Source organism: Eucyclogobius newberryi, unplaced genomic scaffold (genome assembly GCF_026437365.1).
Source record: "Eucyclogobius newberryi isolate DKJ021-1_F unplaced genomic scaffold, fEucNew1.0.hap1 SCAF_13, whole genome shotgun sequence".
Lineage (NCBI taxonomy): Eukaryota > Metazoa > Chordata > Actinopteri > Gobiiformes > Gobiidae > Eucyclogobius > Eucyclogobius newberryi.
The window spans coordinates 35138696-35155321 of NW_027315757.1; the positions used below are offsets into that span (position 1 = coordinate 35138696).

At 41.6% G+C, this 16626-nt stretch overlaps 2 protein-coding genes across 2 annotated transcripts in view; one reads left to right on the forward strand and one right to left on the reverse strand.

Moving 5' to 3' along the window:
* Positions 1-4129, reverse strand: part of LOC140358736 (monocyte to macrophage differentiation factor 2-like) — a 5791-nt gene extending 1662 nt beyond the window's left edge. Inside the window, exons 1-3 of the mRNA XM_072443774.1 lie at positions 3937-4129; positions 1322-1403; positions 107-267 (exon numbers count right to left, since the gene is read on the reverse strand). Of these exons, the coding sequence (XP_072299875.1) occupies positions 107-267; positions 1322-1403; positions 3937-4061 (368 nt within the window). The 5' untranslated portion in view covers positions 4062-4129. The remainder of the gene's footprint in view (positions 1-106; positions 268-1321; positions 1404-3936) is intronic.
* Positions 4130-5105: 976 nt separating this feature from the next.
* On the forward strand, positions 5106-9455 carry wipi2 (WD repeat domain, phosphoinositide interacting 2). The gene is made up of 12 exons (XM_072443779.1): positions 5106-5260; positions 5830-5912; positions 6058-6227; positions 6465-6561; positions 6691-6788; positions 6878-6970; positions 7044-7114; positions 7212-7325; positions 7417-7581; positions 7785-7892; positions 7971-8068; positions 8346-9455. The coding sequence occupies exons 1-12, from the start codon at positions 5187-5189 to the stop codon at positions 8456-8458; spliced, it is 1284 nt and encodes a 427-aa protein (XP_072299880.1). The 5' UTR covers positions 5106-5186; the 3' UTR covers positions 8459-9455.
* The last annotated feature ends 7171 nt before the right edge of the window (positions 9456-16626 follow it).

The window sequence follows — 16626 nt, forward strand, 5'->3', positions numbered from 1 at the left end:
TGGTGCAGCGTGGAGCGAGACACCGTCACGTACTGTAACGTCTGTTCTTCTGCCATCTAATTACCCACAGTGTGTTTAGTGACCTGCTCGTGAGCCTGCTACGCACCGGAGATGGCCGATTTTCCAGGCGGCAGTGTGGAAGAGCGTGGAGGTGACAAACAGTCCGGTCAGGCCGCTTCCATACAGCCAGGCGGCGGCGCGATGCCATTGGTCCACGGACAGGAAGTACAGCACCGACCCACCAACCAGACTGGGGAGGATCCAGAACTGTGAAGAGAGTTGTAAAGAATTATCATGACTTTTCATGGTTTTAAGGCATAAGAGTTACTTCCCGATTTGAAGAACAGGTCAAATTAAAACATTACATATTCTGAGTTAGGAAAGATCCTCAGACTCAGAATCATTTGCCTGAAACCCATGAATAACCATTAAATGTGCCCAATTTTATCTCAGATCAATGCTGTACACTTAAAAAAAAAAATGTTTCATTAAAGAACTATATTATTAAAATGAAATCAGAATCAGAATGAAGACAGTAGGTTTCGTTCACGTGATATTACATAATATATATGGTTTAAACTGAGCTGGAGTTCAGGTTGAACTGTCAAAATGCAGATGTTTTCACCTGGTTTATGGTTAATATCTCTGTAATTACAAGGTCTGTCCACATTAAATGAAAACTGGCATAAAGCTTAATGTCTCATCTGTTTTTATAAATAAACAAAAGGGAAATACTTTATTATTAAAAGCTTTAAAAAAGTGGTGCTATTATTCAACACCAAAGTCAGTTGAAAGGACTTTAATCTGTTAGTGGAGCTGATCCTGAACAAACATTGATAAAGTTCAACATTTGTGGGTCATAAATTTGCATATTTCTTGAAAAACAGTAAATGCCCACAATAGTTATTTAAACTCTCTGAAATTATAATTTGAAAAATTCTAGTAGAATTATCATTCTCTTTCCTTCTGTAGTTCTGACACTGCACTGAACAATAATGTTACATAGCAGTAAAAACAGAACAGAATCCTACGTCCAAAAGCAGATGTATATATATATATATATTTCTTCTCAGTGGAAGGTGTAATGCCTCTGAACATCCATGATGCACATGTTTTCTCAATGATTTCTTTCATGTTGATGTTTGATTCTCTGTCCACGCTCTCATAGCCAGAGGTTTCCAGGGATTACAGCAGATTAGAGCGTGCTACAGGCTGAATCACAGATTATCAAGTGCATTCAGAGCCCACCTCCTCCTAATCCTCACTACATTCCATTTGATGAGGTCCTCAGTGTTTCTTAAAGGCTCTGCTTTGTACTCACTCCATGTGTGGCACAGTTGGCTGCATGTTCATATTCGGTGGGTTTGTATCTTTGACTGGGCGGTACTCTGCAGTTCATAAATCTAGAGATGAAAAGAGAAAAGGTTTAGGGGGTAAACAAAGTGGTTAATAAGTAACTGTGTGTTTACGGTGGGACAGAACGTGTGAGGGAACATCAGGGGGTCGACTCACCAAACACATTAAACACATCGTTTAATACAAATATATTCAAATAAATACAATATCACGATAATAGAACCGTGCACTTCAAGCATTTGGTAACAAATGTAAATAAGATTAAATGTGTCCTGCTACTTTTTCTTGTTTTTATAACGTGTTGACTCAAAGTAGATATGTTGGGGTCATTTGATAATAATTAACATGAGTTGCATATCTATTTGCATGAATATGTTTCATTATTGAAGGCACTTCATGTATTACAGCTTCTTCTGTTTATTCTTGTAATATATTATTTGAATGTACAATGATTTAAAGCAGGGTAAATGTGTGCATGACGATACTTTTTCAGTGTAACCGTGGCAACTGTTTTTGTTGCAGCCGTGATGTTCCCGCTCCCCAGCAGGACGCTGCTGACCTCTAACCATTAACTCCATTTGCATTTTCGCTGCCATATACTTGGACAGACTTACTCCATCCATAGTTTGTAAGTCATGCTGGTTTTAATCGGCTATAAATCCCAGCTTACAAGGGAAAAAACACATCTGGAGCTGTTACGAAATCACATTTTATACGTCAAGACGCTCACAATATTCAAAGAGAGTCGTGTGCTGGACACAGGTGTTTCTGCTGGTCAGCTGTGTCTGTGCAACTGGAACATTCTGCTGACAGAAGACTCAAGGCGATGAGATAATACATGTACAAGGACATCAATCTGTCCTTTTATCAATGACATGTTGGTAACCCTAATAGGCAGAGATATGATTTTACAATTTTACAGTTACATATCCTGAAACTTGGATTGAACTAAGCAAATACAGAGCCTCCAACTGGAAAACTCCTGAGGCTGATGGTCTTTCAGCTGTAACACAGTGTTTAAACCCAACTGAACCATGTGGAATGACACATCCCGTGGTCATGGAAAAGATGTCAGTGTGTTTGAGAAGGGTCAAGTCATTGGCATCAAACAGAGAAAACATCTAAGGAGAAGTAGAACCTAAATTACGACAGATCTGAGCCCAGTGAGAGCGTCTGGGGCGAGCTGCAGGAGGCTTTGTGCAGCGGTCACTCACAGCATCAACACAAGAACTGTGTGAGAAATAATGCTACAATGAATGAAATCAATCTTTTGACATTCCATAAGATTATTGAAATGATGCCACCGCGAATGTGCTCTTGTGTGAACCTGCACATTCGCTTTGAAACCCAAATTAAATCATTTTTGCATGACCTTATTTTGATGTGCAGCGCTTTCTAATGGGAACAAGAGCAGCTCCCGTGTCCAGACAGAGCACTGTTACTCTCTGTATTGTGGCTCCATCAATGGCCCTGAATGCCACGCTGTGAGTCCCTCTAATCAGTTATGACAGAGCGGCGTGTGCGTGTTTGTTGTGCGCGTGTGTAATGATGTGAAAGGAAGGGTGTGAGGGCGGGGCGGGTGCAGCGGAGAGAGGATGTGATCAGAGAGGACATTGTCATCATCGGGACAGTCGTGCACTCTCCCTGCTCAGGCCGGCGTGTAAACCTGCACACGTGAGTCCAGAGCAGGGCCTGGTACAAGGGTTCAGGCTAATAGTGCACATTACACACGTCGATAGGATCAATGGCTTTTAAGATGATCTGCTGCACTTTGGGAACTCTTGTACAACAGTAAATTATTGTTCTTAAGTTCAGAGCTAATTTTATGTTTAGAAATCGACTTATCCGCACCATGGGACCAGGTCTGCGTAATGAGTGCCATGTGTGCTCCAAAGACACAATGCTCTGGTGGGGGTTGTTGGATTGTTCATACTCGGAATGGGCCAATAACACATATGAGAACATTCAAATACTGTATAACTCTGAAACATGTTTTTACCCATCTTTCATATGGAGATGTGTGACGTGAACCTGCTGATGTGAGCTTGAACTGAAGTGACAGCCCATAAACACTGCAAGTCATGTAGGTTAATAACGGGTTCAAAAGTCATAAATATAGCCTACTAGGAACATATTGTATATCTTGTATTTCTTTATTTAGGCCTACGTGTTTATTGTAATAACACAAACAATATGAAGTGAAACCTTTTATTTCCAAATGTGCAATGATATCAACTGGAGAGATCCACAGTTTGAATGACATTGTGTTCACCTGATGAAGACTTAGGTGTGATTATGTGACTTTAGTCAAGATGTTGGTACTTTCATGTGATCTAATCTTCTGATTGAGCCCTAACACTTCAGTTTAGAATTATGTTCCAATGAAACCCAGTGATGATAAATGCATCATGAGGAGATGTCTATGTTTTATCTGCACTTTTAAAACAACTCCTCTTAGAGAAGTGCGCTCCACGCAGAAGGAAGAAGGCGCCGCGTGCGTCATGACGCGCGGACGCGCTCAATTGCTTCCATATTGAGAACAACGTGAAGCCAAATGTCATGGAATAACACTGGTTTTACCTTCCAAATGTGCTCTTCTTCAAGTCCATCTCGTCTTGTGCGCGCTGGGATCTGCTGCTCACCAGAGCCTCGTCTCTTACGGATTCCCCATTCCGGATGTCCCACCGACGCACGTCCAAACACATAAGTCCCGGCGCCGCGCGGGTCCCGGGACAAAAGCGTCTTTCATGTGGTGAGAAGTCAGATGCTCGTGTCTTTGATGCGCTGGTGACACTTTAGTGAAGAGTGTGATGTTCTCAGGACGTTCCACGGGACGTTCCACGGGACAGGGTCTGTAACCCCTCCTCTGCCCCTCCCTCTCCCCTCTGAGGGCGCATGATAAGGGAGCGACACGCAGCAGCCCCTCCCCACCACCACCACCACCGCCGCTGCTGCTGCTCGTGTTTCAGCCTCACTTTACACACGTTTTACCTCCAGTTAGGAGGAAAGGTGAGTCTTACAAGTCCAAGTCCACGTGGATCAGACAGAAGAGTCTGGGCCCCAAATGTAGGACGCACTTGATTTCCTCCATCTCACTCCCCTGAATGTTAAATATGATCCACACATGCAGATGAATGGAATCCAAACAAATGTAAGCAGTGTAAAACATGTTGTAGCTGAGGAGTTATAGTCAGGGCTTCTGTTGGTTTTATGCAAATATGATGTGGGGGGTATGAACAATGTAGTCTATAACAGTCCAGGTCAGGATATATTTGTATGTATTTGTGTGTATTTTTATAAACTTTCTATTTCTATCCAAATTTACAATGTTGATTTTACACAGTCCAAACTCTGACAGTGTGAATGACATGTTTGAGTGACAGCTGGTTCTACAGTGTGTGCAGTGAAGATGGAGCACAATTCAACATTTCATTTGAATGAAAAAGACAGCGGCGAAACCTGTGATTATTTATTGGCCCATATAATTAAAAACTTTTAAATCATATACTTGTCCTCAAAGAACGACAAAAGAGCGTTGATCAAACGATCAAAAAGAACAATATACACAGAGGACAGATGTCATCGTGCTCTTTGATTGGCTCCTGGCCGCACGCGCTCAGCTTTATTATGGAGTCCTGTCTCTTTAAGACATGTCGCAGGCACATGTTGGCGCATGCGCAGTAGGAGAGTGCAACAGTCTCAGTGAAAAACAACAACAACACTCGAGTGGGAAGAGATGGCCCCGTGAAGCTCCCCGAGGCCCTCACGCTGCACTTAGACTCACAGCTGCTTCTTCCATCGGGCCCGTGAGTGTCGATGGTGAAGAGCCCATGAACCTAGCGAGTCAAAGCGGGGAGGCCGGCGGGAGCCAGCTCCTCTTCGCCAACTTTAACCAGGACAACACGTAAGCCAAGGCCGGGGAGAGGCTCTGGTCCACCGGCCTGTGGTGTGCGGCTAACGGCGTTAGCTCACGCTCTCATCACATGGTCTAGAGACATAGACAGTTGCCTAAATGAAGAGAACTGCAAATACTGAGAGGGATTTCAAATACTATTACAAACAATGTTGAGTTCAGCTAATTCATGCAACTGCACAAATGTATTTTTGTACATTAGCTGCTTAGCATAGCCTAGAGCTAACATGGCCGTGGAACTCGGTGAAAACAGTCTTTAGTCATGTATGTGTCAGCTGTGGCACAGTAAACTAAACCACCCAGAGCCAAGAACTGGGCCTTTGTGGCTAAAGAGTGTTGATCTAGTTTATGATGGTCAATAACCAGTTAATCTTCTCTGGCGTTTGGAAGGGGAACTCCTGTTTTTTGTTGCTTCAACCTCAAACACCTTCCACAAAGATTGTCTTATAAGTAGACATTTGTCACAATTTAGTTGTGACAACAACTAGTGACATGAATCACGATTTATTGTCTCTTTGTGTGAGAAATGATGACTCCTTGTTTGTTTCTATTGTCTCTAGGTCCTTGGCTGTTGGTACAAAATCTGGTTACAAGTTTTTCTCCTTGTCTTCAGTGGACAAATTGGAGCAAATATATGAATGTAGTAAGTAATGATCTCTTTTGTGACCGTCATACTTTGACTGTGTTCAATGCAAATTGCCTCAACATATTTAACTTTACCATTAGAGTAACTTCTTCCAGCCTGTCTGGGTTCATTGTGTTCCTCTGGGTTTTTTTGCTTCCTGTAGCGGACACAGAGGATGTCTGCATTGTGGAGCGCCTGTTTTCCAGTAGCCTGGTGGCTATTGTTAGCCTCAAGGCTCCCAGGAAGCTCAAAGTTTGTCACTTTAAGAAGGGAACTGAGATATGCAACTACTCATATTCCAACACCATTCTGGCAGTCAAACTCAACAGACAGGTGGATATGAAGAATGTGTTTGACATCTATTGTCAAAGCAGTGCATTTAATTTGTGTTCAGTTAATGATGTCATGATGTGTTCAGTTAATGATGTCATGATGTGTTCAGTTAATAATGTCATGATGTGTTCAGTTAATAATGTCATGATGTGTTCAGTTAATAATGTCATGATGTGTTCAGTTAATAATGTCATGATGTGTTCAGTTAATAATGTCATGATGTGTTATATCTGACAGAGGCTTATAGTTTGTCTTGAAGAGTCACTTTACATCCACAACATCCGTGACATGAAAGTTCTGCACACGATCAGAGAAACTCCCCCCAATCCTTCTGGTGAGTGCAAGTCATAGGCATTTTAGTATTTGTTTAAAAATGTATGTTTGTATCACTGTTTTTAATATTGCTTTGGTTTGTATGTATTCATCTTCCATTTGTTTTGTGTTTCTGGTTATTCTTTTACAGGACTGTGTGCCCTCTCCATCAGCAATGATAACTGTTACTTGGCGTACCCAGGTAGTGCGACGATAGGTGAAGTTCAAGTCTTTGACACGGTCAACCTGGTGGGTACAAAGCAGTCAGCTGTTGTACTATTCCTCATTCACTTTGGTCTGGAGTTTGTTCATGTTGTTTTCTGTATTTGTCTTTTCAGCGAGCAGCCAACATGATTCCTGCTCATGACAGTCCATTAGCTGCTTTGGCTTTTGATGCCAGTGGAACCAAACTGGCAACAGCGTCAGAAAAGGTAGCTTTTTATACATGTTATACAATTTGTTTTTTAATTTAGTTCTAATTCTGTTTCCACCATGTGTTGATAGGGCACAGTTATTCGTGTCTTTTCAATCCCCGAAGGACAGAAGCTTTTTGAATTCAGACGAGGGGTTAAAAGGTAAAATACATATATAAAACCAAAGAATCTGTCTTGCTGTTACTATTATTGCAGTTTATATCACTATATGTACTAATGCAATGGTGTTGGGCCTCAGGTGTGTGAGCATCTGTTCACTGGCCTTTAGTATGGAAGGCCTGTACTTGTCGGCCTCCAGCAACACAGAGACGGTCCACATTTTCAAGTTGGAGACGCAAAAGGAAAAATATGTGTATGCATCACTTTTTACACGATATTGGGCTCATCACTGTGAGGCAGAGGTTCTTCAATAGAAATAACCTTTGTTCTGTGGTTTATGTCAGGCCTACAGAGGAGCCTGCCACATGGGGAGGGTACCTTGGCAAAATGTTGATGGCGTCCACAACCTACCTACCTTCTCAGGTCACAGAGATGTTCACCCAAGGACGGGCCTTTGCCACTGTGAGGCTGCCTTTCTGTGGGCACAAGAACATCTGCGCCTTAGCTGTGTAAGTCAACTCATGTTATAAAGGCAATGTTGCAAAGTAAATAACAACAAGGACAACACGCTTCTGTTTCCTTTCCTGTCTGTTGCCATACTGCATACAAACTGAAATTATGATGCAAAATGTATTTGTTTTTTTGAGTTGCATGTGAGAAATTAAACTAATTTGTTAATGGATATGGGCTAATTTGACATTTTCCACATCAGGATTCAGAAGATTCCACGGTTGCTGGTGGCAGCTGCAGATGGTTATTTGTATCTGTACAATCTGGACCCCCAAGAAGGAGGAGAGTGTACACTAATGAAGCAGCACAGGTAACGGTAACACAAAATGAGGACTAGTGTCACTTGTTGCCATCTGCCAAATCACAACTCCATGTCTCCTGCTCTCAGGTTAGACGGCAGCACTGAGCCGTCTAACGAGATCCTTGAACAGGCGTCACATGAGCGCCCACTTGTGGCCCAAACCTACAGTGCAGCAGTCACAAGAGGTATGTGTTTGTGTTACATTGAATACATTTTAAGCATCTGCCAATTTCCATATTTGATTTAATAATTCTAATTGTAAAATAAAAATCTAATCACTTTTTGAAAAATCTAATTGCAAAATAATTTACTGGTTTGAAAGTAACAATCATGTCTTTTTCTGTGGTAGATATTTTAATCCTTCAAATGAGTATTGAACTACATACATGTGTAGTACATATATTTCTGTTAAAGGGTGAACATCAGAGGTTATCTGTATATAATCTAACACTTGCTTTCTAGGTAACTGTGAGGAACAGGGCGCAGTGGGCGGGGCGGGGCTAGAGGAAGACCTCAGTGACCTGCGTCTAGAAGAGGAGAATGAGCAGCCGCCACTCATATTAGAAACTGACTGAACAAACGGACAGCTGTATTCACCAATCAGAGAGCTCCCCTGGTGCTGCAGCAAACTTGTGACACGAGGGGGGAGGATCCAGGACGGGGGTGTTTTTCAACGCTTAAAAAGCCTGTCTTACGTTATGTGCGTCTGTCATTCCCTTTAATTTCTTCATTCTTCATAAGCTCCTATGTTTTCCTGCTGCTTTTGCATGTACATGTGCCAACTGCAAACTGCTGTGAGTGTGAGCATGTCCCATATTTGATTCTAAAATGTGTCCAAAATGAAGGCACAACTCCAGACACTGTAAAATGTAAGTGATGTGAAAGTGCCTCGTGTCATGGTTCACTCTGTGACGGGAATCTCTGCAATGACCCAATAAAATCTGTTACTTATCAAATCTAGATGAATAAAGTGTTCAATACTTCTTGTCTCACACCGTACGCTCTTACTGTTTGACTGAATATTATTTGATATCAAGTGCTACAATCCTCTCTGAGCTTTTGGCATGAGTGATTCTGTCTGTGCTGGGCATGTACATGACCCTTCATCTCCCCTAAACACATCTTATATTTCCCCTAAACACATCTTATATTTCCCCTAAACACATCTTATATTTCCCCTAAACACATCTTATATTTCCCCTAAACACATCTTATATTTCCCCTAAACACATCTTACACCTCCAGGCTCACGTGTCTTGGTACCTCTCGTCCTCGGTTGCTGATTTCAAATTCTTAATGTAAAGACCTTTTTAAAAACTACTTAACCAATCATAACCGAGGCTTTGTCATGTGTAATAAAACATGCATGTGACGTGTCCTGTGTTGGAGACAATGAGTGGCTCCTCGTCCTGCTGTACTTTGTATATTTCCACTGGAGCGGGACATGGTGTTTGAGTCTGGTTCTCTAAAGACTTTGGTTCAGAAGGATGATCAATGCCAGATCTTTGTAATCATTTTGTACAAAATGGGAAATATTCGTTTAATCCATGAAAATAAACCCATGTTGATGTATTAATTGGGCACATTGTGTGTTAATGTTAATTCATGTTAATTGTACATTGTGACAGGGGCATTTCTGATGGAACTGTATATTATAGTCACTACAGTAACTATTATGTATTTAATTCTAACATGATGCCAAATCTGGTTCCTAAAGTCTTGATTATGACGTGAATGTGTCTTCGATGTTAAATTCTCACCGATTTTATACATTTCAAATGATTTAAGAGAAAATATAACCTTTGTTTGCAGCTTAATTTATTATTTGTGTTTTTATAATAAGCTACAGAGTAAAACGGCTCTGTTCATAAGAGAATAATATATATTTATATCAGACATAATGAACCTAATCAGACTATTGTTTGTAGTATTTCTATGTCAAACCCTGTTATGCATCAATTAGACATTCTGAAGAACAGTGACACTAGTATTATACTGCAGAGGACACACACAGAACAATGACACTAGTATTATACTGCAGAGGACACACACAGAACAATGACACTAGTATTATACTGCAGAGGACACACACAGAACAGTGACACTAGTATTATACTGCAGAGGACACACACAGAACAATGACACTAGTATTATACTGCAGAGGACACACACAGAACAATGACACTAGTATTATACTGCAGAGGACACACACAGAACAGTGACACTAGTATTATACTGCAGAGGACACACACAGAACAATGACACTAGTATTATACTGCAGAGGACACACACAGAACAATGACACTAGTATTATACTGCAGAGGACACACACAGAACAGTGACACTAGTATTATACTGCAGAGGACACACACAGAACAGTGACACTAGTATTATACTGCAGAGGACACACACAGAACAATGACACTAGTATTATACTGCAGAGGACACACACAGAACAATGACACTAGTATTATACTGCAGAGGACACACACAGAACAGTGACACTAGTATTATACTGCAGAGGACACACACAGAACAATGACACTAGTATTATACTGCAGAGGACACACACAGAACAGTGACACTAGTATTATACTGCAGAGGACACACACAGAACAGTGACACTAGTATTATACTGCAGAGGACACACACAGAACAATGACACTAGTATTATACTGCAGAGGACACACACAGAACAATGACACTAGTATTATACTGCAGAGGACACACACAGAACAGTGACACTAGTATTATACTGCAGAGGACACACACAGAACAGTGACACTAGTATTATACTGCAGAGGACACACACAGAACAGTGACACTAGTATTATACTGCAGAGGACACACAGAACAGTGACACTAGTATTATACTGCAGAGGACACACACAGAACAATGACACTAGTATTATACTGCAGAGGACACACACAGAACAGTGACACTAGTATTATACTGCAGAGGACACACACAGAACAGTGACACTAGTATTATACTGCAGAGGACACACACAGAACAGTGACACTAGTATTATACTGCAGAGGACACACACAGAACAATGACACTAGTATTATACTGCAGAGGACACACACAGAACAATGACACTAGTATTATACTGCAGAGGACATACACAGAACAGTGACACTAGTATTATACTGCAGAGGACACACAGAACAGTGACACTAGTATTATACTGCAGAGGACACACACAGAACAATGACACTAGTATTATACTGCAGAGGACACACACAGAACAGTGACACTAGTATTATACTGCAGAGGACACACACAGAACAATGACACTAGTATTATACTGCAGAGGACACACACAGAACAGTGACACTAGTATTATACTGCAGAGGACACACACAGAACAGTGACACTAGTATTATACTGCAGAGGACACACACAGAACAGTGACACTAGTATTATACTGCAGAGGACACACACAGAACAGTGACACTAGTATTATACTGCAGAGGACACACACAGAACAGTGACACTAGTATTATACTGCAGAGGACACACACAGAACAGTGACACTAGTATTATACTGCAGAGGACACACACAGAACAGTGACACTAGTATTATACTGCAGAGGACACACAGAACAGTGACACTAGTATTATACTGCAGAGGACACACACAGAACAATGACACTAGTATTATACTGCAGAGGACACACACAGAACAGTGACACTAGTATTATACTGCAGAGGACACACACAGAACAGTGACACTAGTATTATACTGCAGAGGCCACACACAGAACAGTGACACTAGTATTATACTGCAGAGGCCACACACAGAACAATGACACTAGTATTATACTGCAGAGGACACACACAGAACAATGACACTAGTATTATACTGCAGAGGACACACACAGAACAATGACACTAGTATTATACTGCAGAGGACACACACAGAACAATGACACTAGTATTATACTGCAGAGGACACACACAGAACAGTGACACTAGTATTATACTGCAGAGGACACACACAGAACAATGACACTAGTATTATACTGCAGAGGACACACACAGAACAGTGACACTAGTATTATACTGCAGAGGACACACACAGAACAATGACACTAGTATTATACTGCAGAGGACACACACAGAACAATGACACTAGTATTATACTGCAGAGGACACACATAACAGTGACACTAGTATTATACTGCAGAGGACACACACAGAACAATGACACTAGTATTATACTGCAGAGGACACACACAGAACAGTGACACTAGTATTATACTGCAGAGGACATACACAGAACAATGACACTAGTATTATACTGCAGAGGACACACACAGAACAATGACACTAGTATTATACTGCAGAGGACACACACAGAACAGTGACACTAGTATTATACTGCAGAGGACACACACAGAACAGTGACACTAGTATTATACTGCAGAGGACACACACAGAACAATGACACTAGTATTATACTGCAGAGGACACACACAGAACAATGACACTAGTATTATACTGCAGAGGACACACACAGAACAATGACACTAGTATTATACTGCAGAGGACACACACAGAACAATGACACTAGTATTATACTGCAGAGGACACACACAGAACAATGACACTAGTATTATACTGCAGAGGACACACACATAACAGTGACACTAGTATTATACTGCAGAGGACACACACAGAACAATGACACTAGTATTATACTGCAGAGGACACACACAGAACAGTGACACTAGTATTATACTGCAGAGGACACACACAGAACAATGACACTAGTATTATACTGCAGAGGACACACACATAACAGTGACACTAGTATTATACTGCAGAGAACACACACAGAACAATGACACTAGTATTATACTGCAGAGGACACACACAGAACAGTGACACTAGTATTATACTGCAGAGGACATACACAGAACAGTGACACTAGTATTATACTGCAGAGGACACACACAGAACAGTGACACTAGTATTATACTGCAGAGGACACACACAGAACAATGACACTAGTATTATACTGCAGAGAACACACACAGAACAGTGACACTAGTATTATACTGCAGAGGACACACACAGAACAGTGACACTAGTATTATACTGCAGAGGACACACACAGAACAGTGACACTAGTATTATACTGCAGAGGACACACACAGAACAGTGACACTAGTATTATACTGCAGAGGACACACACAGAACAGTGACACTAGTATTATACTGCAGAGGACACACAGAACAGTGACACTAGTATTATACTGCAGAGGACACACACAGAACAATGACACTAGTATTATACTGCAGAGGACACACAGAACAGTGACACTAGTATTATACTGCAGAGAACACACACAGAACAGTGACACTAGTATTATACTGCAGAGGACACACACAGAACAGTGACACTAGTATTATACTGCAGAGGACACACACAGAACAGTGACACTAGTATTATACTGCAGAGGACACACACAGAACAGTGACACTAGTATTATACTGCAGAGGACACACAGAACAGTGACACTAGTATTATACTGCAGAGGACACACACAGAACAATGACACTAGTATTATACTGCAGAGGACACACAGAACAGTGACACTAGTATTATACTGCAGAGGACACACACAGAACAATGACACTAGTATTATACTGCAGAGGACACACACAGAACAATGACACTAGTATTATACTGCAGAGGACACACACAGAACAATGACACTAGTATTATACTGCAGAGGACACACACAGAACAATGACACTAGTATTATACTGCAGAGGACACACACAGAACAGTGACACTAGTATTATACTGCAGAGGACACACACAGAACAGTGACAATAGTATTATACTGCAGAGGACACACACAGAACAGTGACACTAGTATTATACTGCAGAGGACACACACAGAACAGTGACACTAGTATTATACTGCAGAGGACACACAGAACAGTGACACTAGTATTATACTGCAGAGGACACACACAGAACAATGACACTAGTATTATACTGCAGAGGACACACAGAACAGTGACACTAGTATTATACTGCAGAGAACACACACAGAACAGTGACACTAGTATTATACTGCAGAGGACACACACAGAACAATGACACTAGTATTATACTGCAGAGGACACACACAGAACAGTGACACTAGTATTATACTGCAGAGGACACACACAGAACAGTGACACTAGTATTATACTGCAGAGGACACACACAGAACAGTGACACTAGTATTATACTGCAGAGGACACACAGAACAGTGACACTAGTATTATACTGCAGAGGACACACAGAACAGTGACACTAGGATTATATCAAATCAAATCAAATCAATTTATTTTTGTAAGGCCCAAAATCACAACAACAGTTGCCTCTGAGGGCCACAGGGAGAAATGAATCAACAATGTCTGTGGTGGCGAGGGACGATGTCCCAGGGTCCTCTGTCCTTAGACTCTCCTTCTCGGCCAGGAAAAACTACAAAAAAACCTCTTTGGGAAAAAAGCGTAGAAACCTGGAGGAGTTCCAGTGAAGGAGAGATCCGACTCTCACAGACGGACACGAGGAGACTGGAGCTGGACCCACTCTTCAGGCAGATGAGGGACCGTCCACACAGGGCAGGGACCACTTCACCAGGGGAGGGGCATCTGGGTCCACAGGTCCTCAGGAGTGAGAGAAAGAAAAGAAGGCGGTGAACAGTTTGCAAGTGGAATCAAAAAATAAATATTGTTTGATAGCATAAGTAGTCAGAAGAAGAAGAGGATAGTGCTCAAGCTGTCATACTTCCCCCAGCACAGTTACTCCTAGGGCAGCGTAGCTGAAGCTGTGGGTTTATCTTTCTGTTCCTAACTAGTCTGACCATAAGCGATTTCGAAGAGGAACGTTTTAAGCCTGGACTTAAATGAAGAGACTGTGTCAGCATATTTAACATGGGTCGGGAGCTGATTCCATAACACAGGAGCTTGGTAGCTAAACGCTCTACCTCCTACTGTACTTTTAGAGACTCTTGGCACCACCAGAAGGCTCTACCTCCTACAGTACTTTTAGAGACTCTTGGCACCACCAGAAGGCCAGCATTCTGAGAGCGAAGAGCTCTGTTTGGATGATATGGTTCTATAGCATCTTTGAGGTAGGATGGGGCCATGTCATTTATGGCTTTGTAGGTCAAGAGTAGAATTTTGAATTTGATTCTAAACTCGACGGGGAGCCAGTGAAGAGACTTCAGCACTGGCGTAATGTGCTCTCTTCTTTTTGTTCCTGTTAGTAATCTTGCTGCTGCATTTTGAACCAGTTGAAAGCTTTTTATGGAGCTTTTAGGACACGCTGCAAGCAGGGAGTTACAGTAGTCTAATCTAGTCGTTACAAATGCATGGATAAGTTTTTCAGCATCACTTTTAGGCAGGATTCTTCTGATTTTGGCTCTTGTTGCGCAAATGGAAATAGGCTGTTTTACAAGCTTGATTTATATGAGCTTTAAATGAGAGCTCCTGGTCAAATAAGACTCCAAGGTTTCTTACAGTAGAACTGGAGGCTACACTGACATTGTCCAGTGTGACTATCTGCTCAGATAGAGCGTCTCGTAGATGCTTAGGACCAGCACAATGACCTCGGTTTTTTCAGGGTTAAGAAGCAGGTAGTTTAGTGTCATCCAGGTTTTTATCTCCTTCACACAAGTACTAAGTCTGTCTACTTGATCGCTCTGATCAGGTTTCATGGATAAATACAGCTGAGTGTCATCTGCATAGCAGTGGAAGTTAATGCCATGCTTTCTGATAATGTTGCCTAATGGCAGCATATAAAGAGTAAACAGAATTGGACCGAGTACCGAACCCTGTGGCACACCGTAAATTACTTTAGAGCTTGGTGAGGAGCTCTGGTTTACATTAACAAATTGGAACCTATCAGATAGATAGGATTTAAACCAGCTGAGGGCTGTTCCTCCAACACCTACATCACATTCTAACCTCTGCAGTAGAATGTTGTGGTCAATGGTGTCAAACGCTGCGCTGAGGTCCAACAGAACCAGGACTGAGACCAGTCCATCGTCAGCGGCTAATAACAAATCATTTGTGACTTTAACTAGTGCAGTTTCAGTGCTGTGGTGGGCTCTGAACCCTGACTGGAAAACTTCAAATAAGTTATTGTCCTGCAGGTGGCGACAAAGCTGTTTTACTACAACTTTGTCAAGGATTTTACTTTACTGCAGAGGACATACACAGAACAATGACACTAGTATTATACTGCAGAGGACATACACAGAACAATGACACTAGTATTATACTGCAGAGGACATACACAGAACAATGACACTAGTATTATACTGCAGAGGACATACACAGAACAATGACACTAGTATTATACTGCAGAGGACATACACAGAACAATGACACTAGTATTATACTGCAGAGGACACACACAGAACAATGACACTAGTATTATACTGCAGAGGACACACACAGAACAATGACACTAGTATTATACTGCAGAGGACACACACAGAACAATGACACTAGTATTATACTGCAGAGGACACACAGAACAGTGACACTAGTATTATACTGCAGAGGACACACAGAACAGTGACACTAGTATTATACTGCAGAGGACACACACAGAACAGTGACACTAGTATTATACTGCAGAGGACACACACAGAACAATGACACTAGTATTATACTGCAGAGGACACACACAGAACAATGACACTAGTATTATACTGCAGAGGACAC